This window comes from Phyllostomus hastatus, unplaced genomic scaffold, assembly GCF_019186645.2.
Source record: "Phyllostomus hastatus isolate PE091 unplaced genomic scaffold, TTU_PhHast_1.1 phas_contig_58, whole genome shotgun sequence".
In the NCBI taxonomy this organism is placed as follows: domain Eukaryota; kingdom Metazoa; phylum Chordata; class Mammalia; order Chiroptera; family Phyllostomidae; genus Phyllostomus; species Phyllostomus hastatus.
Window position 1 is genome coordinate 30,767,742 of NW_025333916.1, and position 23,916 is coordinate 30,791,657.

Sequence of the window (23,916 nt, forward strand, 5' to 3'; positions counted from 1 at the left end):
GATTTGGAAATGGAAATCTGATGTGACCTTGGGGAATGGGAGGAGGGCGACACAGGCAGGCTATTATAGCCAAAATGTCACCTAACCTTTAGTAGCACAGAATATTATAAATTTTCATTGATTTTGGCTTTATTTATTTCTATTTTAAGGAATAGTTGGGTTTCTTTGAGTATTAATTTATTTATTTACTTACTATCCCTGAATCTAGCTAAATAATGAAATGGCTTCATGATTGAAAAAACTCACAGATGATTTGGTGGATTTTTTATTATCTTTTCATTATTTTACTTTTATTTCACCAATGGAAACATTACCAAGATTAGGTATCTTGGTTTGCAGACCTAGTTGTATGGACTTTGACAAATTGTTCTGCCTCTCTAGGCCCCAGTTTTCTTGTTGGTAAGTGACAGTAATGCCAGTCATACTTATAGACACAAAAACGTGAAACGCAAAGCAATGGGTAACACTTATTTTCCTACAAAGTATCTTTTTTGTTGTTGTTTTGAAAATTACAAAAGTTGGAACAATGTATAAACTAAGATAGGATAGTCATATGTTGCCATCTATTTATTTCTTCTCTCAAGTGATTGGAAGATTTTTATGTAAAACTACTTGTGATAGATCTTTACAATCTATAGTTGAGATAAGCAGTATTACATCATTCTGAAAAGGAGACAGGTTACCTCTAGGGCTGCAGAAGGCCCTTGTCACTTTCTCAGGAGAAGGAAGAGTCATTATTTTTATGATGGCATTGAGACTGTAGAAATGATGCAAGATGAAAAAGTTACTCTTTTAGCTTCTGTTTTAGCAAAATGAAATAAATCCAAATAATAAAATAGGTACAACATTAAAACTCTTTGGCTGTAAAATGAGAATAGGATGCTAATATCCTGCAGAAGTTCTTAAAATGGAACCTAAAAAAACCAAGAAACTCTTTGAAATCATTAACACTTTATGATCTTGAAGAACTCGAATGTACTTGCTGAAGATGTCTCTTGAGTTCAACTGCGTTTTAAAGCTATGTTCTCTTGCATTCATTTTTTTCTGAATCCTGTAGTGTGCTTTTGTCAGTAAGCTTTTATTGAAGGGGAGAAAAACGATTAGATAATGGTGAGCAATGAGAAAGAAGTTAGGCAAAAAAGTAGACAGCTCAGATTAAACTACTTTTGAGAATCTAAGTATTCCTACATGTATTTGAACTGAGGAATGCAATACATAGCACTCCAAGATTCAAAGGCAGAATGAAAAGCGAGTCCTGCTTTGCCATTTGAATGATGAGTAACATCCTTGGGACTGGATGCCAAGAAGGCCTTAAGTATTAAAGACACATCAGACTTCAAGTCTTTTCTTATCTTTGACCACATCCTTACCACTTTGTGAATCACCCATGTGCTGAGTATTTTCAGTCCTTATCTTTATCTCAGATCTGTCTCCTGAAATCAAGACCAGTGTCTGACTTCTGGCTGTGTATTCCTAGATGTTTGTTGTGCACGAGCCTCGGTTCAAACTCAGTAGTCCCTAAGCCATTGTTTCAGAAACTGCATGTTGGATGTGAATTCTATGTAGCAGAACAACATTTTTTTCTTTTTTAAAAAATATATTTTATTGATCATGCTATTACAGTTGTCCCATTACCCCCCTTCATTCCCCTCCACCCAGCACACCCTCTCCCACCCACATTCCCCACCTTTAGTTCATGTCCACGTGTCATAAGTTCTTTAGTTTTTACATTTCCCATACTATTCTTGCCCTCCCCCTATTTTCTACCTACCATCGATGCTACTTATTCTCTTTACCTTTTCCCCCTCTCTCCTCTTCCCACTCCCCTGCTGCTAGCCCTCCATGTGCCCTCCATTTCTGTGGTTCTGTTCCTGTTCTAGTTGTTTGCTTAGTTTGTTTTGTTTTTGTTTTAGGTGTGGTTGTTAATTGTGAGTTTGCTGTCATTTTACTATCCATGTTTTTTATCTTCTTTTCCTTAGGTAAATCCCTTTAACATTTCATAAAATAAGGGCTTGGTCATGATGAACTCCTTGAACTTGACCTTATCTGAGAAGCACTTTATCTGCCCTTCCATTCTAAATGAAAGCTTTGCTGGATAGAGCAATCTTGCATGTAGGTCCTTGCCTTTTGTGACTTGGAATACTTCTTTCCAGCCCCTTCTTGCCTGTAAGGTCTCTTTTGAGAAATCAGCTGACAGTCTGATGGGAACTCCTTTGTAGGTGACGGTCTCCTTATCTCTTGCTGCTTCTAGGATTCTCTCCTTCATTTTTACCTTGGCTAATGTAATTATGATGTGCCTTGGTGTGTTCTTCCTTGGTCCAACCTCTTTGGGACTCTCTGAGCTTCCTGGACTTCCTGGAAGTCCATTTCCCCTGCCAGAATGGGGAAGTTCTCCTTTATTATTTGTTCAAATAAGTTTTCCTCTGGTTGCTCTTTCTCTTCTCCTTCTAGTACCACTATAATTCGGATGTTGGAATGTTTAAAGATGTCTTGAAGGTTCCTAAGCTTCTCCTCATTTTTTTGAATTCTTATTTCTCCATTCTTTTCTGTTTGGTTGTTTTTTTTCTTCCTTCTGGTCCACTCTATTGTTTTGAGTCCCAGTTTCCTTCCCATCACTATTGGTTCCCTGTGCATTTTCCTCCATTTGTCTTATCGTAGCCTGCATCTGTTCATCTAATTTGTGACCAAAGTCAACCAATTCTGTGAGCATCCTGATCACCAGTGCTTTGAACTGTGCATCTGATAAGTTGGCTATCTCTTGGTCACTTAAAAGTACTGTCTGTGGGGCTTTCAATTCTGTTTGAGCCATTTTTATTTTTTTCCTTTGGTCTGGTTGCACCTGTTACATATGAGGGGCAGAGCCTTAGGTGTTCACCAAGGCGGGGCACCCCATTCCCTGGTCTGTGACGTCGTATGTGGGGGCAGGGTCTGAGAGGGAACAGTGGCGCTTGCTCTGCTCTCCGTTGGATGTCAGTCCCTTCCACCGCTTCCCTGGAGCAAACTGGGCCCCTCTGGTGCCAATTCCTGTGTGGGTGGGCTTGTGTACCCCATGGGACTTTCCAAGGACCTCTCCTGTGAGGTAGGAGTCTCTCCCTGTGCCTGAACCCCCACAGGTATTTTCAATCAGTGCCCCGAGGCTCTATTTACCAGCGCTGGGACCCTGGGTTGGGTGCAGTGCTTTGCTTCACACTTCCTGCCTTGCTGGGTCTGCCGGTTGCCACCCCTGGACTGGGGTCTGCCAGCTGCCGCTTGCGCACTCTGGGTCCACCCACTGTGGTCTTGCGCGCCCCAGATGCCTTACGTGCCCGGTCCCAAAGCTCTCTGCTCTCTGCACGGCAACTCCCGCCTGGCTGCCCAACTCCGCCCCTCCTACTGGTCTGGATAAACGGGTCTATTTTAACTTCTTGGTTGTCTGACTTCCATACAGTTCAATTTTCTGTCAGTTCTGGTTGTTACTCTGTTTCTAAATTGTTGTTGTCCCTATCTTGGTTGTGCGAGGAGGCACAGTGTGTCTACCTATGCCTCTGTCTTGGCTGGAAGTCTGTAGAACAACATTTAAAAAAATTTTTTTTTAAACCGACATAGGGTCGTTTACAGACTATCAGAGTGCTCTGTGTATAGTAAGATTAGGTATTTTTATAAACTTTTTTATTTTAAATACCTATGAATATGCATATGTGGTGTTACTATGTAAAATGTATTTTTTAATTTTAGTTGTAAAAAAACTTTAAAAAAAAAACCCTGCTCTAAATTTACATATGAAGGTGATTGTAAGGATTTAATTAATGTAAAGGCCTCTCAGAAAGTATAATATTGCTCAAACATTACTATTAATAATAGTTAATTGTGACAGATGCTTATATTTTGCATGGTTTGTCATTTATGCTCAGATAAGGCAGCACATGGTTTGTTCCTTACAGATAGATTAAAAATACCTTTAACTTAAGGCTTATATTTTAGAGTTATATTCAGTTTTTCATGCTTATGTATTGTGGAGTTAGCATTTTAAAGTGGTTTGAGTTTCTTCAGGCATAAACTACATCCTATTTTTTGCTCCTGAGAGGGAAATTAGCCATAGTCATCACCTGGCTTTATTGTTGACTCTCAGGAAAACGGTTTTGAAGTGCTCTCCTTTGAGTAAAGGAGCTAGTTTCGGGTTTAGTTATGTTCAGAAATTCCCTGCTCTTTTTATTGTTTCTAATCATGCCCCCAAGTTGAAGAATGTAGACTGGCACTTTCTTTGTCTCTCTGCTTGTAAAATGTTTATCATGCTCTTTGAACCAGCATTTCTACTTCTAGGAACTTCTCCTTAGGAAATAATTGGCCACATGGAAAAAGTAGGAAATACAGTATAGTATTTAGGAGTTAGACTCTTAGACTCTGTGGGCTCACATCCTACCTACCACCAGCGAGCTATGTGATTTGGGCAAACGACCTGATCTCTTTAAGCCTCCCCTTTTCAAAATTTATAAGTAGAAATAATAATGGTATCTACCTCAGAGATTGTTATAAAGAATAAATGAGATATATTAACTCTTTAGCACACTGCTAGGTACATAATAAAATGCTTAATAAATGCCAGCTATTTTCAACATTATAAATTAGTTTCATCACTGTAAATATTAGCTGCTATTATTAGTTTTAATTTTTTAATTATATTTTGATTATGCCATTACAGTTGTCCCAATGTCCCTCTTTCTCCCCCTCTACCCAGCACCCCGTTTCCTCAGGCAGTCCCCCCACCATTGTTCATGTCCATGGGTTGTGTTATATCATTACTTCCTGTGAACACAGATTTTATTTCATTTTTTATCTGTTCACTATTTTTATGTGATATGTATAGTGATGTGATAAACTGGGGCACAGCTAAATGTTCTTACAACTCAGTTCTTGGCCTGTCTTTAGCACCTGTGTTGCTCACACTAACAGATATCTAGGCATGTAACCTTTTACACTGCTGCCTCTTTAAACATTCAAAAACATTTTAAAAATTATCAAGTATTTCCCTATCAGTTTTGTAAGTTTTCTAATAATTAATATTTTTGTGATTTCAAATTATAGCCCTAATGTGGTTGAGAAATGTTATTAATCCATGTGTGCCTTATACTCTAGGTTTGATCTCTTCTAAAATGTAGATTTACTTAATGACTACTAGGTCCTTGAGGCTTTTTTTTCAGGTTCCTGCAGTTTTTGCCAAAAGACTATTTCTGACCTGGTACAATGATGATAGGTGGTGGGCAGATGAACTTTTAAAACACAATCCAAAATTAAAATAATTTTTATCGAAGACATATATAGTAGCCCAAAAAAGTGTGCCTACATATATAGAGTATGGTATTAAGTAGAGAGCATAATCTTTTAATTAATAATTAATAATTGCTGACCACTCGGTGTTAGCATCAAATAAACACCAAGTTGAGTTTATTGAGAGGAAGTTGCTTCTGGAAGCTGTCCTCTTATCGTCCAGATAAGAAGAATGTAGTTGTGTATAAGGAGGACTAGCACATAGATTTGAATACCAGTTGAGTTCCTGGGTCAGGTCCTAACTATTTTGAGCTTTGGTTTCTTTGTCTGTTAAATGGGGCAATATTTCCTTCTTTACAGAATAGTCAAAATGATTAAATGTGAACAGATAAAATTGCTTAACATATAGTACTGTAGCCTAGAAGGCATTCAGTAATGTTACTCAGTCTTCTAAGATGAAGGAGCAAGGTTTTCTGAATCTCATTTGATTCATAAGCAAACAAAACGGTGGTATTACCGATGTCCCAAGTCTTTTCAGTCACTGAAATGACATTAATTTAGCACCTGTAATGTTCTGGACACCAGGGTAGGAAATGAAGAGATACTTGGCAGCATTAAGATTTGAAATGTGTGAGACCTTCCCATATTAATTCTGTGTTTAAGTTTAATTTGCATATAGATATTCTCTCGACCATTATGACTATAGAGGCATTTCTCAAAATTTTGGAATCATTTTATTACCTAAGTATTACTTTAGTAATCTTCACCATACTCCTGTGAGATTGGTACTGTTAGTTACTATTATATTTCCATTTGCAGTTGAGAATTTTAGTAGATTTGAAAAAGGGGTTGAATAATTTGTCTAGTCATTTTGTTCTATACAGTCATTCCATGCTCCTAGTACCTCTACTTTTCAAATGTTGAATATATGACATGACTTTGTAAAAATTCTCTTTAGTAACTTTGAGGAAATTTTATAAATTATAGGTATTATAGGAAATTATTTGTATGAGTTCCCTTGACACTGTAAAATCTGATTTGTTATATAGCAAGCAGAGCTGACATCATTGTGAATAAGAATGAGGAATATTCTTTCTTGTCGGCTTCAGTACAGGTGGTACAGATGTTGAGAATGCAGACTCTGGACCTGACCAACTCCAGCTTGTGTCCTTGTAAGCTGTGTGACTTGGTACTATCATGAAAATTAAGCAAACAAACATATATGTATGTTAGCTATTTTTTGAGGAGTATTGACCCACAAATTGCAAACTCAAGACTAAATATATAAGTTTTTATTTTTTAAAAGGTAACGGAGGAACTTTTCTGCTTTTGACTATGATGGAGAAACTGGGATTGGGTTTACCCTTCTGTCAAAAAACAACTACAAAACTGGATAAGATAAGAGGCAACTATGTTCAGACATTGGACCACATGTAGGACTGTGGCCCATGGCCGAAGTGAAAACAATGAATTGAGCACTACGGTGCCGTGGCGTCCTGCACAGGAGAACTTCTCAGGTTGCGATGAAGGGAGGTGGAGCCCAGCTGAGCGTGTCCGTCTTTCTCAGTTGGACAGACAGAAGTTGGATGAAGAGGCTGGACCTTGTAGTTCAGAAACCCAGAGAATGTTAAGGGTTGCATTGTGTCCTTTCTAAAATTCTTTTTTTTTTTTTTTAAGATTTTATTTATTTATTTTTAGAGAGGGAAGGGAGAAAGAGAGAGAGAAACATCAATGTGCAGTTGCTGGGGGTTATGGCCTGCAACCCAGGCATGTACCCTGGCTGGGAATCGAACCTGCGACACTTTGGTTCGCAACCCGCACTCAATCCACTGAGCTACGCCAGCCAGGGCTTCTAAAATTCTTATGTTGAAGTCCTAACCTCCATTACTTTATCATGAGATTGTAGTTCTATTAGGACCTTTAAAGAGATAATTGAGGTAAAATGTAGTCATATGGGTGACTTACCAGCATGACTGGGGTCTTTATAAGAAGAGTTCAGGACACAGACAATACACAGACTAAGGGATGACCAGGTGAGATCAGAGCAAGAAGGCAGCCATTGGCCAGGCAAGGAGAGAAGTCTCAGGCGAAAACAGCCTGAGTTGACACCTTCATCTCTGACTTCTAGCTTCCAGATTTGTGAGAGAATAAACTTTTGTTCTTTTTTTCCCCCTAAAATATGGAACACTTCATGAATTTGCATGTCATCCTTGAGCAGGGGCCATGCTAATCTTCTCTGTATTGTTCCAGTTTAGTATATGTGCTGTTGAAGTGAGCACAAACTTTTGTTCTTTAAGCCACATAGTTGGTGATAATTTTGTTATGACAGCCCTACCAAACTAATTCAAGCCAGTCATGCAGAGAAAGAGCTTTAAAAATCTGCATAGGGATCCCCTTGCATGTTTCTGAATAAACAGTAAGCTGTGCATATCTAGTGTAATATTCCTTAAAGCTGGATAAATCTAAACCACAATGAGATACCACTTACCACACACAAGGGTGACTATAATATAAAAGCTGGATACCAAGTGTTAGTGAGGATGTGGAGAATGTTTGGGGGCGGGAATGTAAAGTGGCACATTTTTTATACACTTAGGGTGGTTCCTTAAAAAGTTAAACATGGAGCTACTATGTGATTCAGCAATTCTACTTTTAGGTATATGCCCAAGATAATTGAAGACATATGTCCATACAGCAACTTGTACACGAATGTTCATAGCAACATTACTCAGTATAGCCAGAAGGCACAAGCAACTGATATGTCCATCAAATGATGCATCACATGTAGTGTATCCTTGCTATAGAATATTACTTATATGCTACAACATGGATGAATCTTGAAGACGTTATTCTCAGTGAAAGAAGCCAGACTCCAAAGATGACAATATTGTATGATTTCATTATATGAAATGTTCAGAACAGGCAGATCTATAGAGACAGAGATTAGTGGTTTCCAAGGGCTGGGAAAAGGTTATGGGAAGTAACTGCTAATAGGAATGGGGATTTCTTTCTGGAGTGACAAAAATGTTCTCGAATGAAATATGAAATAGTAGTGAGGTGCATAGCTTCATGAATATACCAAGCCCCCTCCCCCAAAAAAACAACCCTACAAAAAATAACAACAAAAAAAAACATTGTACACTAAAATAAAGATAGTGTCATAAAAAAGTGAACAAAGAAAAAGGACAGATTCAACTGTAGGATTTTAAAAAAATAGAATATTGCAAATGAAAAAAAAAGCTTATTAGTCGGGATTAGGAACAGATTAGACAGTGCAGAAGAAAAGGTCAAGGAATTTAAATACATAGCATGAAAGCTAGCCTGAGAAAAGCACAGAGAGAGAGAGAGAGACTGGTGGGTGGGGACTGAACGGGACAGCCCCAGTGACAAACAGGACAGTATCCAGCAGTCTGCTATACATGTAATCAGAATCCCTGAGGAGGCTTGTCAGACTGGCACACGTACCCTTTTGCCACATCCCCGTCATTCTTAGAGAACTTCCTTGCACTTACAGAATCATCTTGTACTTTCTTTCCCCAGTCCTAGAGTCAGCAGTTTCTTCAAGGATTCTTGGTTCCTTTTAGTAAAGAGTGATATTTGGAAGCCAAGGTCTAGTGCTCAATGTGCTCATTGTTATTGGAATTATGGTTCATAAAAAGAGAAGAATAGCACTTAAAAAAGGAACCAAATCTGTAATTTGATTTCCAGATTTCCATCAAAAATACTATTTGGGGCGGGGGGTGGTGTTAAATTAGCAGAACAGAGACTAATATAACAGACTTCCCTGTGCACCGCCCCTAATTTAACACCACATTTACAAGTTGCAAAGGCATCCATGTGTTTCTCTGTATATGGGAACAAAATTTCTGGGTTTTTGGTATTCACTAGTTCTAGCAAGTTGCTTCCCAGAGTGGTTCTATTAGTAATTTACATTCCCATTAGCACTATATTCCTACTTGAACATTTCCTTCCCAATATTTTGTTTCATCTGGCTTTTTAATTTTTCTGATCTGTTGGGTGTAAAAAAGAATCTTAATGATATTTATTGGTTATGTGGGTTTCTTCTTGGGTGAAGTATTTTAACTGTTCTTAACTCATTTTTTCTTTTGATTTTATTTTTTGGTCATTTTAAAAATACGAGATCTGTCTGGGAAAAGTTCAGTCATTATTAATATAGAGAGAACGGTTTGCATGACATTGATGTAACCTGGCAGCCAAGGAGAGTGGACTGCAATGTGCATGAGTGAACAATGACAACTTCACTGTGTTAGTTACTGAGGTAGTAGATACCATTGAGTGAGCATGTGTACTGTGTGGCTGTCACATTCAATAGCCAAACATGAGCGAGTCTAGAGCAACAAACCTACATCAAATTTTGCGTTAAGCTTGAACATTCCTCCATGGAAACTATACAGATGATTCAGAAGGCCGCAGCTATGAGCAAGTGTTGATGGTCAGATTCATCATGACAGTGTGTCCACTCATGCATCACATCTTGTGCATAGATTTTTGGTGAAACATTAAATCTGCCAGGTGACTCAGCCCCACTACAGCCCATATTTGGCACCCTGCATCTTCTGGCTTTTCCCAAAACTAAAATCATCTTTGAAAGGAAAGAGATTTCAGAATATTGGTGAGATTCAGGAAAATACGATGGGGCAGCTTATGGCAATTGGGAGAACTGTGTGAGGTCCCCAGGAGCTTACTTTGAAGGGGACTGAGGTGTCATTGTCTTGTGCACAGTGTTCCTTGTATCTTGTATCTTCTTCAATAAATGTCTATTTTTCGTATCACGTGGCTGGATGTCTTCTGGATAGACCTCATATATTCTGAATACTAATTCTTTTTACCTTCAGTCAGATAGGTATCATTTCCTAGTCTGTGGCTTGTCTGTGATTTTAACTATGAGCTAAAGAGCTTTTATGTTTTACTTTGGTCAAATTAATTTATGTGTCTCATGAAATATTTTTGTATGGTTTTATTTTATGTTTAGGTCTTGGAGAAGGGAAACAAAAGAAAAAATAAACAAATGGGACTATATCAAACTAAAAAGTTTTGCACAGCTGTTATGAATATCCATGTATAAGACTTCGTATGAATATATACCTTATTTAGGAAAATAGCTAGAAGTGTAATTGCTGGACCACATGGTAAATGTATGTTTACTTTTATGTGAAAGTGACAAGCTGTTTTCCAAAGTAGTTGTGCCATTTTACATTCCCATCGATGGTAGATGAGTCTTCCAGTAGCTTCACATCTTTTTCAACACTTGATGTCATTAGTCTTTTAAATTTTAGCCACGTAGGTGGGTTTGTAATGGTATATATCTCTTTGGTTTTCATTTACATTTTTTGATGACTAGTAATGTTGGGTGTTTATTCATTTGCTCAATGATCATTCATATATCTTTTGTTAATTGTCTTGAAATTTTCTGCTCATTTTTTATTGCCTGTTTGTTCTCTTTGAGTTTTAAGAATTTGCTTGTTCTGCACGTAAGTCCTTTGTTAGCTATATATATTTCAAGTCTTTTCCCCTGGATTGTGGCCTTCTCTTTCTTTCTTTCTTTCTTTCTTTCTTTCTTTCTTTCTTTCTTTCTTTCTTTCTTTCTTTCTTTCTCTCTCTCTCTCTCTCTCTCTCTCTCTTTCTTTCTTTCAAAAAGATTTTATTTATTTACTTTTTAGAGATGGAGGAATGGAGGGAGAAAGTGAGGGAGAGAAACATCAATGTGTGAGAGATACATGGATCGGTTGCCTCTTGCACGCCCCCACCTGGGGAACCTGGCCTACAACCCAGGCATGTGCTCTGACTGGGAGTCTAACTGGTGACATTTTGGTTTGCAGGCCAGCGCTCAATCCACTGAGCCACACTAGCCAGGGCTCTTTTTCTTTTTCTTAACAATGTCTTTCAAAAGGCAAACAATTTTAATTTTGATAAAGTTTACTTTATTGTTTTCTTTTATGGTTTATGCTTTTTGTGTCCCAGGAAATCTTTGCCTAACTTTAAGTATTACACTCTTTCACATACAATGTCACTACGCTGTTATCATATTCTTTCATTTTCTCCCTCTTGCCATTTGTGCTATTGTTTCACACATTTTAGTCCTACATGTTTTTTAACAGCATATTATAAACCTTAATACACATTGTTATCATTTTCTCTTTAAACAAGCAATTTTCTTTCAAAGAAATTAATGAAAATATAAGAAGTTTTATCTACCCATATATTAATCTTTTCTGGTATCTTCATTCCTTTGTGTAGATCCAGGTTTTCATTTGGTATCAGTTTCCTTTTGTTTGAGAAGTATCCTTAACATTTGTTGTAATATAGGTCTTTTGGAAAATAAATTCTCTGGGTTTGGGGGGGGTGGGACTCTGAAAACTCTTTTTTTTTATTCATTTCTGAAAAATATTTTAAATAAATACAGAATTCTAAGTTTAAAGTTTTTATTCTTTTAGCACTTTACAGATGTCAATCCCTTGTCTTCAGGCTTAAATAATTTCTGATGAAAGTCCTGTGGTAATTCCTTATTTTTGTTCCATTGTACATTATGTGTCTTTTCCCTCTGACGGCTTTTGAGGTTTTCTCTGCCACTGATTTTTAGGAATTTAAATATAATATGCCTTGATGTGATTTTCCTTGTGTTTATTGTGCTTTGATTCATTGAATTTCTTTAATTTGTTTATGTACGATTTTATCTAGTTTGGAAACTTTTGGGCCATTATTTCTTCAAATATTTTTTCTACACCTCCTTCTCTTTTCTAAATCACTTGATATTTTCCTATAGGTTGCTGCAGCTCAGTTCATCTTTTTTCTCTCTCTTGTTGCTTCTATTTTGTCTAGTTCATATTACTGTGTATTTAAGTTTTTTATTTTCTTTTTTGCAGTGTTTAATTTGTTATAGTTCTCATCCAATGAATGTTTGAGGCTTAGTATTTTTCACCTCTAGAAAATCCATTTAGTTCTCTTTTATATTTTCCATTTCTCTCCTCACTGTGTTCATATTTATTTTAAATATGTAAACATAGAATGCCTATGAATATGTAACATATTTATATGCTAATACCTTTATCTATCATTTCCGAATTACTTTTTACTCTGGCAGCCAGTACAGAGAATAGATTGTAAGTGGATAACAAGGAAGAAGAAAGATGCAAAGTTCAGATGAAGTAGCAGCTGGAACTGGCAGGAAGTAATTAAATTCTGTATTTATTTCTCCTTCTACTTTTTCCATGAAGCCTTCTATCCTGTTAGTCCACAAATCCCTTGTTCCAATTATAGAACCAGATTTCACCTATCTTACTATGTTTCATGTGTATGTGTATATATAAAAAACACCTGAGGCCTGTCTAGAAAGTATGTGATATGAAAGCCATGTGATATGAAAAACAGACATTTATTGAAGAAGATACAAGAAACATTGGACATAGGACAGTGACACCTCAGTCCCCTTTAAAGTAGGCACTTGGGGACCTCACACAATTCTCCCAATCGCCATAAGCTGCCCTGCCATATTTCCCTGAATTTTACTGATGGTCTGAAATCTTTTCCCTTTCAAAGATGATTTTAGTTTTGGGAAAAGCCAGAAGATGTAGGGTGCCAAATCTGGGCTGTAGCAGGGCTGAGTCACCTGGCTGATTGGATGTTTCACCAAAAATCTCCTCACAAGACGTGATGCATGAGCACGTGTAGTGGTGTGATGAAGCTGCCAATCACTGTTGCCCATAGCTGTGGCCTTCTGAATCATTTGAATAGTTTCCACGGAGGAATGTTCAGGCTTAACACAAAACTGATGCAGGTTCGTTGCTGTACTTGCTCGGTCATTTTGAATGTCATGGCCATACAGTACACATGCTCACTCAGTGGTACCTACCACCCCCCTGACTAGTACAGTGAAGTTGTCACTGTTCATGGATACGCATTCCAGTTCACTCTCTTTGGCTGCCAGGCTATATTGATGTTGCACAAACAATTCTCATTATATTAACAATGGCTGGACTTTTTCCAGATTCCTATATAAGGCCTTAGTCCAGAAGTCCTTGTATATATGTATATATGTAATTTATATTATATATAAATACAAAACCCAGAATTCTCCAATGACTTCTCAGGTCACTTGTAATAAAATCCAAAGTCATAATGGTAGTCGACAAGGTTCTGTGTGTCTCTTGGTTTCCTCTCTACTCTCCTTTCTGATTGAATATTCATTACACCCTGTTCTCTCTTCACACAGGCCTCACTGCTGTTCCTCAAAGACCTCAAACATACTCCCACATGAAAATCTTTATAATTGATATTTCCTCCGCATTGAAATTTATCTCTTGATATTTCGCTGGCTTACTGTCATTCTTTCAGGTGGCTTCTGAAATGTTACCTGCTTAGGAAGAGACCTTCCCTGGAACACCAGAAGTTTTTCCCATCACCCGCAGCTCCTGTCCTTTATTTTTCTCACGGCATTTCTCCACCTTAGATCATATTTATATATCTTTTTGCTTATTACCTGTTGGAATTGGAGCTTCATGAGATCAGATAGGAGTTCATTTCATTCCTCACTGTATTCTTTTTGAAATAGTCCCTGGAATATAAGCATGGCTTAATAAATATTTTTTAGATAAATGAAGGAATTGAAATATGGTCATAAACATTTTTTTCCTTTTCATGGATTTGATTATGTTGAATTGAAAACAGATCTACATAAATGATAATAATAATCCACAGCAATATTTCTGGTAAACATATAGGATCTGAACTTGGAATATAAAAGCTCCCTCCTCCAGCCCCCTTTCTCTCAGTGCATATCCATTGCCTTTGGGATCAAACCCAAGCTCCTTAATCTGCCATTCAAGGATTTGTTAGATCTTGTCTCTGCTGGTATTTTTAGCTTCACTTCTATACTAAACCCTTACCCTCACAGCCTATGCCGCATTCATGTTGAGTGACTTATAGTTCCCCTAATATGCTCCTTGCAGATGTTTCTTGCATCACCTCTTATATTTACATTTTGTCATTTATTTTTTGTGGATCTCTCCTCACAGTTTGTACGCTCTTCAAAGGAAAGAAGCTGGCATATTTTTGTAATTCCAGGACCATAGTTCCTGTTATATCATGCATGGTCAGAAAATATTTATGGAATGTAAAAGATGATTTTGCCTACAAGTCAGAGACTAGAAACTTGAAAAGGCTGGATCTGGACCCGTAAATTGCTGAAAGTAGTTTCATCTCTAGTGGTCTTGGAATAGCTGTGTCCACGGACAAATAGGGAGTTCATGATACTAGAATACCCTAATTTTTAGCAAAATCATACTGGGTGAGGACAAATGGCACACAATTGAATCAGCCCCTTAACTAGAAAAAATTGCTTAAGTGGAAGGAAGGGAGTATTGGACAGGTGTTATTGAGAAAGAAGCAGATCCATTTGGCAGTGGACTGACTAAGAGCATTAGGTCTATTATTCAGTCTTGGAGAATCATGTAGGATGGTATCTGCTTGTCATGAGGAAATACTACAGCGGGGAGAATTCAGGGCATTGATGGCACATTCATGTCTTGCTTGTGTTATCTTGGACCTATTAACAGTGTGAGTGTTGTGGGGTAGGTTAGGCTCAGTCTGACTGCTCTTGGTTCAGTGGGAAAGAATGCTATGAGAGTTTAGTTGCATCTGTCAAGGGTGTGGAAGGGGAAGTGGCTGTGTTTGTTTTATATATTTGTGAACACTAGATGGTTTGCATTTTCTGTGCTGAGTTGTGAGTGACAGTGGATCTATTGTTTAATGAGTTGATCCAGTATAGTTGAATATGTAAACATTTCTATATAATTTTAGTAATATGTATTTTACAAAAATGTTAACATAAGAGAGTCAAGGGGTTTATAAGGATTAAAAATTTTCTTTCTAAATCAGGTTTATTACAGGAAGAGAAAATGGCCATCGAGGCATTTCAGATTTGCTGCCTCCTCCTGCCCCCTGAAAATAGGAGAAAGTTACAGCTGCTGATGAGGATGATGACAAGGATCTGCTTAAATAAGGAGATGCCACCACTTTGTGATGGCCTTGGCACCCGAACACTGGTGGGTTGATTTCTAACATCTAACATGGCTTGAGTTTTGGGAATAAAATTCACCTGAGTAAAGGTCACCAGCGTGGTAACCAGAGGAAGGTACCCGGCAGACTTGCTTCATGTGCCGTGGCTCGGAATCCACCCCGACTGGTCTTGTGCTTTTGTCTTAGGGCCTTAAAGAACATGAGGAAAAGCACAGAGTGAGTAGGGGTAGGCTCTTTAGTGCACAGAAATCTGTGGTATCCTGCCTACTGTCAACACAAAGAGAAGGAAGGGTGAACAGAAGGGCGGAGGGATCTCTCGAGAAAACAATGGTCTCTCCTCCAGCTCAGAAAGGGTTGCAGAGCCTGCAGCACATATAAGTGGAGTAAAATTGGGAAGAAGTAAAATACAGAGTTGGACAAGATAATTTGAAAGGAGAAAGAGAACTTTTATCTCCTGGGGTATTATCTAAGGGTCCATGAGTGAGGGTTTTTTGTAAAATATTCTCAAGTTTGCTTAAAATTGAGTAACTTTGAATTCTACTTTGTAATGTCAGCATGTTTTAAAATAGAGTTTATGTTTAGAATTGCTCACTAGCTAAATTTCCTAATTTCTTTCAAAGACAAGGCTTGGAATAAAATTGATGTTTCATTGGTGTGTGTATGTTTTTTCCACATCCTGGTGAACCCCCGTATCCCCCTGGGGGTCCACTGGCCCAGTTTGAGAAGTGGGGAGTGAGGTTCGAGGAGGGCTCAGTGCCCATCGGAGTGATTCTTGACCTTTTTTTGGGGGGTAGGGCTGGATGGTAGGGAAGCTAATGGACCTTTCTGAAACGCTGAAAAAAAGTTTGCACTTATCCTCCAGAAGATTGCATGTGTAAAATTTTGCACACAGTTTCAAGGCATTCGTGGATTTTCTGGGCTCCACAGTCTTCTGGTAAAGAATCTGCATACACATAAATGTGAGTGAAGATGAAGTATTACCTGCAGTGTTGATAAAGTGACATCTTACTAAACAGAATTACATGCTTATATGCTTTGAAATAAGATTGTCAGCAATAAGATTAGTGAGAAAGAAAAAAAGAAGTCCCTCCAAAGGATAGAATTAAGAATGGAGTAGTTAATGTGAATTCTATGGAAGCAGTGGCTATAATACTTTTTATATCTCTGCTTACCATAGTCTCATCACTTAATACACTTCTTATAATGTCTCACAGTTTTCGTCAAAGGTGACTGTCAAGTGTATATTCAAAAGTCCTAGAGAAAATAACAGTTAAATAGGAAAATATATAACAGTTGAGCAACACAGACTGTGCTAATAGATCTCTTTTTAAAAATCAATAATAAAATTAAGGTATTATCAAAATAAATGGCACCAAACTTAAGAGTGCTACATGATCCAGGTCATTTGGTAACGGTAATTTTCAGGATTTGTTTAAATATATATGCACATACATATTTAAAACCATTTGTGAAAGGGGTTTAGAAGCTATTCAGAAAAGGATCTCTGCTAAGTCTCTGTGAGATGCAGCACACATTCTGTTCATGCTGATTAATGAGAAAATCAGTCCATCTGAGATGACCAGGTGTGGCATGAGCCAGGTGGGGTGTGTATCCTGTGCTGCGGGCCATTTCTCACTGACTAGTCACATTTGCATTTTGCAAATTAGATTGCACTTACCTCAGAGTAGGAAAAAAAAATCATCTGTATTTATTTAAAAATCCCCCCACCTTTTTTTTTTTAGATGATTCAGACATTTTCCCGTTGCATCTTGTGTTCCAAGGATGAAGTGGACTTGGATGAGTTATTAGCTGCTAGGTTGGTGACGTTTTTGATGGACAATTACCAAGAGATTCTGAAAGTCCCTTTGGCCTTGCAGACCTCCATTGAGGAGCATGTAGCTCACCTACGAAGAGTGCAGGTAAAGGAAAGGATATTACTAGATCCTGTGAAATTGTCAGCAGAAAGTCTGTAAGCTTGGGAGACTTCTTGGGACTTTACGTTATGAGGATTAAGCGAAATAGTATGTACAAGGTGCTTACAACAAGACTTGGCACTTAGTAAGCACTACGCATTTGTTACTCAAAATCTGTGGATTGCCTACTTGGTTGTGTTATATCCATGAAAGCTACATATTTTTTATTGCAAATTCCTTAAAGGAATTTGTTCAGAGTCTACATATACTTCCTGATGCAAATGATTTATGTGAAATACAGTCTTGATTCTTAATAGCTCTGCAACCTAGATGATGTTCATATTTGTACTGTATGGATGAGAAAACTGCAGCATGGAGAACTTAAGCAACTTGTCCAAGGTCGCAGAGCCAGGTTCACACTGATGAGATCAGCCTCCAGGATCAGTGCCCCTGTCTACCATGCCATGCTGCCTCACTTTACCATGTGGTGTGGTAGAGGAGCAAGAGCCGTAAAGACCCGGGTCAAACTCGTGGCTCTCCCCTTTCCTGGTTGTGTGGCACTGGGCACGTCCCTTAACCTCTAGGTTTTAGTTTCCGTAAGGGTTAAAATGGGCCACATGTGCTGTAGAGCGTTGTTGGACAGCGTTTCACAGTGTAGCACTACACTGGAAACTACTGCAAAGCCCTCTGCACGGAAATTACTGCAAAGCCCTCTGCACGGTGTCCGACACACGGCAGGCAGTCTTTGAAAGGGAGTGTTGTTATTGTTGTTGCTATTATATTAAAATGATGCAAAAGAAATGTAATGTATTACTATTATGTGGACCCCACAGTGGGATTTGTATGTCAGCCTGTGGAAGCAGAAACTTTTGATAAGAAGTCTTTTGGCAGAAATTGTGTTTAGTTCCTTCTGCATGATTGGACTCTTCACTGGAGCACTTTTTGAGGTTCCTCAGTTAAGGCCCAGGGAACTGCTACCTTCCAGCGTATTAGTAAAAGAAGTAACTGTTTAGCTGTTTCCAGTGAGCAATTTAAAAGTTAAAATGAATTTTTTTTCTATTTTGATCATTATTAACTTAATACATTAAAGGAATTTGGAAAGTATAGAAAATATACACCAAAAATATCAGCTACACCAAATGTTCTGTAAATATTAGTCTTTCAGGTATTTTTCTGTTACCTTTTTTTCTTTCTTCTTCCTCCCTCCCTCTCCCCCTCCCTCTCTCTCCCTCTCTTTCCCTTCCCGTCCCCTTCCTTCTCTTCTGTGTCTTTCATAACTTACTTTCTTTCACTTAATAATACAATGAGAAAAATTGCCCACATCGTAAAATATTCTTGTTTGACACTAGAATGGCCAAGAGCACAGACTGGAGCTAAGAGGTGTTTGAATTCCTGGCATGCCCTTTATTAGCTGTGCGACCTTGCACACATTGTGTAATGTGTCTCTGCTTCGGCATCTGTCCCAACAACTCTCTTTCTTCATTTGTCCAATGGGATGATAGAAGTTAATACCTGCCTTCCAGGTTGCTTTGGGTATTGAATGGCTTAAAATGTCAAGTGCTCAGAATAATGTTTATCACATAGTAAGCTCTCAGTTGGTAGTTTTATCATCACTGTTGTTCCACAGTGTCGTTGCTGTTGGTAACATAGTGTTCCACAATATGCTTATACCATAACTTATTTAAACGATTTACTTTGGTTGATATTGTTTCCATATTTTTCTTTTGTGAGCGATGTGACAGTAACTGTTTTTATAGCCAGCTTTTGTTGTTGTTGTTGTTGGTGATCCATGATTATGTTCTAAGGAATAAATTCCTAGGAACAGCATTGCATGGTAAAGGCCATGAATGTATTTTAAGTGTTGGTTTATGTTGCCAAATTTCCCCTTAAAACGATCATTCCGATTTATATCCGTTAGTAGTACAAGACAAGTACAAGACAGTGTTCATTTCTCTGCACCCTTTCCTACTTTGGGTGTTCTCATTAAAATACATACCTTTGCCATTTCAACAGATGAAAAGCCTACTCTTACTGCTGTTTTACTTTAATCTCCCTGCCTCTCCTTGATATTTTTCTGAGTCAAATTTAAAAAACAAACCAAAAGAAATACTTCACTGAATTTCTGCAAGGAAAAGTGGTTGCAAGAGCTGCCTTGTGCAGTATACTGGCTGGTTTCGTGTATTCACATAGCACCAGCATCTATCAGCGACTTGTACTCGTCAGCCCTTCGCTGTCAGTTGAAGATCGGAAGGCTGAGCTGTGATGATTAATTTAGCTGTGATGGCACTGAATGGAATCAGTAACTGCTGAATTGTCCGATGTCGTTTTCTCTCTTAGAATTATCCAGTGGAATTGCCACAGAGCTGTTTGTTTTAGTACTTAGCTCCTGCAGATCTCTGTTCTCTTGCGTAGACTGCTTAGCCCCTGCATCATGACACGGTCAGGGCAACGCTTCTCTGAGAGCGAGCAGGGTTCCACGGGCTGTTCTGGTGACTTGTCGGGGGCAGCTTCGGGCTGACTCCGGGAGAGATCAGTTGTGAGGTTGGCATTGGTTCTTTGCACTAACTTTCTATCAACCTTGTTTGCAATTCTCCTCTTCCTCTTGTGCCCTTTAATCACAGGTGTCTAGTGTTTTCCTCCTGTCCTAGGCTCTGACTGTCACCTTGTACCTAGGACTCACACTTTACTCCGACCCTGTCCTGCTGTTTCTGGCCTCCTTGCATGGAATGAAAAAAGAAAGTGTCATGTGTACATACGTCTTTTCCTTCATGGTACTGGTCTGCCTCTCCTAGGTTGTCTGTAGCCGGCCTGGTAAACTGATAGTGAGGCCTGGAATGCACTTAAGGGAATAACTCTTCTTGGCAACATTTATTTTTTAACTGTGGCTTCTGGAAAAAAAAATCTTAAGCCAAAGAAGTGAGTGTAATAGTAGTAATTTTATCCACTGCAGGAGAACAATAGGTGCTGTATTTTTGAGAAGATGACCCCCTTGGACTCTGAAATTAAACAATATTTTTATCCTTACCCGAGGACATGCTTATTTATTTTAGAGAGAGGGGCAGGGAGGAAGAGAGGGGGAGAAACATCAATGTGAGACCAAAACATTGATCAGCTGACTCTCGCATGTTCTGTAACTGGGGACCGAACCCGCAGCCCCAGCATGTGCCCTGACCAGGAACTGGACCAGTGACCTTCTGGTCTACCAGATAATGCTCCAACCAACTGAGCCACACCGGCCAGGGCTAAAATTAATTATTTTTAATGGATACTCATTTGTTCACAGGGCTTGGCATCATTCTTCCTCTCATTTCTCTCTTTTCTTTTTGTCCTCTTGCACTGTCTGCACATTTGTTGTTTGCACCTGATTCTCACTGTTTACGTGTTTGGAAGAAAGTTGCAGTACTTCCCTCTCTGTGACAGCTGAGCTGGGTGCGCCTCTGTTTGTCCCAAGGGAGGGAGGACCAGGCTCTTCAGGTGGGGGAAGGAACCTGGATAATTCACTGTGTGTCCAACATCGTCTGTTTTGAATTGTTTATAGTCAACATGTTCAGTTTATGTTTCAACTTCAGACCTTGTTAATTAAGAGGGCATTTGGTTTATTAAAATGGCTCTTGGGTTTAAAAAGGTAAAAATCTCTTTTAAAACTGTGACATTAAGTGATTTTTTTTAAGTTCTGGAAACACTTGAACTTTTTAGTATGGAGTTTTCTCCAGTGGAACTGAGAAATGGCACTGCATTCCTCGTAGGAGATATTCTGTGTTTGAGCTGAACAAGTTTTTTTTTTTTTTTTTAAGATTTTATTTATTTATTTTTAGAGAGGGAAGGGAGAGAGAGAAACATCAATGTGTGGTTGCTGGGGGCAATGCCCTGCAACCTAGGCATGTACCCTGACTGGGAATCGAACCTGTGATGCCTGGTTCGCAGCCCATGCTCAGTCCACTGAGCTACGCCAGCCAGGGCCGAGCTGAACAAGTTTTTGTAATTTATTTGAAAATACAGTTTTTTCTTTCACTCTTAATTCTTCTGCCTCAGATAAAGTATCCGGGAGCCGACATGGATATCACTTTATCTGCTCCATCATTTTGCCGTCAAATCAGTCCAGAGGAATTTGAGTACCAAAGAGCGTATGGCTCTCAGGAACCTCTGGCGGATTTGTTAGAGGAAGTTATCACAGATGCCAAACTCTCTAGCAAAGAGAAGAAGAAAAAACTGAAGCAGGTAAAAAGGATATTCTTTATTATCTTATCTTCTTCCAGTTGTTCTTATGTGTTTTTAAATTCTGTATTGTAATAGGCTTCATACGAATCTCATCTTCTGTGATAGCAGTTTTGAAAATATATTTTTTAGTTTATGTATTCTAGAAGTCTCACTGATTTACACAGTTGTCAATTTCTCATATCTTTATTTTCCAGTGTAGATCTTTTACCATTATTGAACTCTTGATTTATTCTCTAATATTTGTCTTTTATTCTGATATGGGCATATGATATGAATTAGTGGAATAATTACTTTAAATTTAGGGAAGCTATTAAATGAGGACAGATTTCTTTGAAAGGCAAATCAGACTGAATTTACAAATATAAAATGTCTAGAAATTAAAAGCCTTTGGTGTTAGATATCCAGAGTCAAATTTGTTTCTTGCCTCAGGCATTACTAAGTTTCTAGTTCCTGCTGGACAACATGGATTAGGGTTTCAGAGAATAATTTTCAGCTCAAAACAGATTTACTATGACCATTCTTAAATTATTGACCCAAGACTGAGTGAACAGTTCTTATTTTTTAAGATCGATTCCCGATCACACCGTGCACGCATGGTGACACAGGGCGCCCCAGTTCTGGGTTCCCAGCCATGTTCTTCTTAGTGATTTTGAAGAAGGGTTCATTGGTGAGGAACAACTTATTGCCTCTTTTTAAGCTTTTTTCATAGTATGATATAAACCAAAACGTCTTCATTTGGGCAGAAGCAGGTGGGGCTGCGTTGGAGATGCAGAGAAAGGTTGAAATGTGGTTGGACCAAAATTTTCTGATTATTTAGAATGTAAGTTATTTTCAAGTCAGATTACTTGTGCCTATTTTAAAAGTAAGCTTTACTTATTGTTGGCAGCAGGGGAAGTTTTAAGAAATGTTACTTAAATGAGAAGTTTATTTGACAATTGGACCAAATTAAAGATGTGTTAGATACATAGAAAATGGAATCAAATGATTTCACATATGGAAACATACAGATTTGTGTCGAAGTAAATTTGTGATCTGTTTTCTTCTTTGTTCTCTTTTCTGATGGCAAACAATAAACATTAAAGCAAAAGAGAAATCGGAAATTATGGGAGCAGGAGCTTTTAAAATTAGATTGCCCAGTTTTATTAGCTCTTATCTGTATGATGGATTCAATGTGGATCATTGTTTTTTTGTAGTTTCAAAAATCCTATCCTGAAGTCTACCAAGAACGATTTCCTACACCAGAAAGTGAAGCACTTCTGTTTCCTGAAAAACCAAAAGCAAAACCGCAACTCCTAATGTGGGCACTAAAAAACCCCTTCCAGCCGTTTCAAAGAACTCGAAGTTTGCGGATGTAACACTTCCACAGCTGGTAGAGACCTCTGATGCCGTTTTGAGTAAATGAGTGATTAGAGAGTATGATTGTGGAAGAAAGAACAGAAAATAGAGACTACTGAAATATCAACATGATCTGACCTCACAAAATTTTCTTTGAGCCATTACCAGTATTTTTCTGAAACTCAGTGCTATTTTGAAAGTGTACAAATCAGTTAAACATGAAATGAGTATATAGTGGTCATGTTAACATGTTTATAATTATTTGAAAGTTAAGGGTATTTTTATTTGTTATTTTTCACGGCGTTTATGAGATATTTGTGTATTCATTTTTGTGCGTAGTTATTGTTGTCTTTGTTATAACCAAGTCTTAGAAATGGTGCACACATTTGAATAGGGCACTGGGTACTGTTACCACGGTCACTGATACTATTGACTTAACAGTCAATCATGATATTTCCTGTGTGAATTGTGTTTTTCCTTGTTGCAGAAAGATTTTTAAATGTTCTGTGTTGTGATGGTGGTGTGTTTCATTGGCAATTTGTTGGGTGCAGATTTTACTAAAGCTGGTTCTTTTATGACATATGCATTAGTTGGTGTTCACCTGTAAGCTGAGTAGCTTTCCACATGCCCGCAGTGGTATAATTTCAGTCTTGGCTAGAGGTGGAAAACTGAACGTGTCCCTTTAGACACGTGATTCTAAGTCAAATCTTTGTTAGTTCATGAAAAACACAAATGGGTTAAGTAAAATGAGACTGCCTTCTTTATAAATGTGTGCACATTTCCCCCAACTTCTTCATCCTTTTTAAAGTAAGTAGAATGTAAATAAATACTGTTTTAAAAAAATATTGTACATGGTGTTTCTTTTCTTTGGCATTTATTTAAGTTAGAGAATGTCCTCGGATGCTTAACATCACGTTGCCTTGGCCCCTGTTCTCAGATTAGTCACTTACTCTATGATAGAAGAAGCGAGATTTGGGGTTTGTACCAGCCTTTGGGAGGGTGACCTGTCCGTTTCTTTTGCTTTGCTTTATGCCTTTGCAAATAGAGGAACACTTGGATTAGGTAGTATCTTGAAGGCTTCTGAGAGCCACTACCCCAATAAGAAGAGCAAATTCACTGACGCACGTGCTCTGCTCTTCGTGGTTTTCCCTGTGCGGGGATCTGCTCGTGC

At 38.2% G+C, this 23,916-nt stretch overlaps 1 protein-coding gene and 1 non-coding gene across 2 annotated transcripts in view; one reads left to right on the forward strand and one right to left on the reverse strand.

Moving 5' to 3' along the window:
• The window catches only part of DEPDC1B (DEP domain containing 1B), a 67,518-nt gene extending 43,967 nt beyond the window's left edge, over positions 1-23,551 (forward strand). Inside the window, exons 8-11 of the mRNA XM_045847947.1 lie at positions 15,139-15,305; positions 17,022-17,198; positions 21,225-21,410; positions 22,604-23,551. Of these exons, the coding sequence (XP_045703903.1) occupies positions 15,139-15,305; positions 17,022-17,198; positions 21,225-21,410; positions 22,604-22,765 (692 nt within the window). The 3' untranslated portion in view covers positions 22,766-23,551. The remainder of the gene's footprint in view (positions 1-15,138; positions 15,306-17,021; positions 17,199-21,224; positions 21,411-22,603) is intronic.
• Positions 7,418-7,523, reverse strand: LOC123825068. The gene has a single exon (XR_006786835.1). It is a non-coding gene; the product is annotated as a U6 spliceosomal RNA (small nuclear RNA).
• Positions 23,552-23,916: the final 365 nt, after the last annotated feature.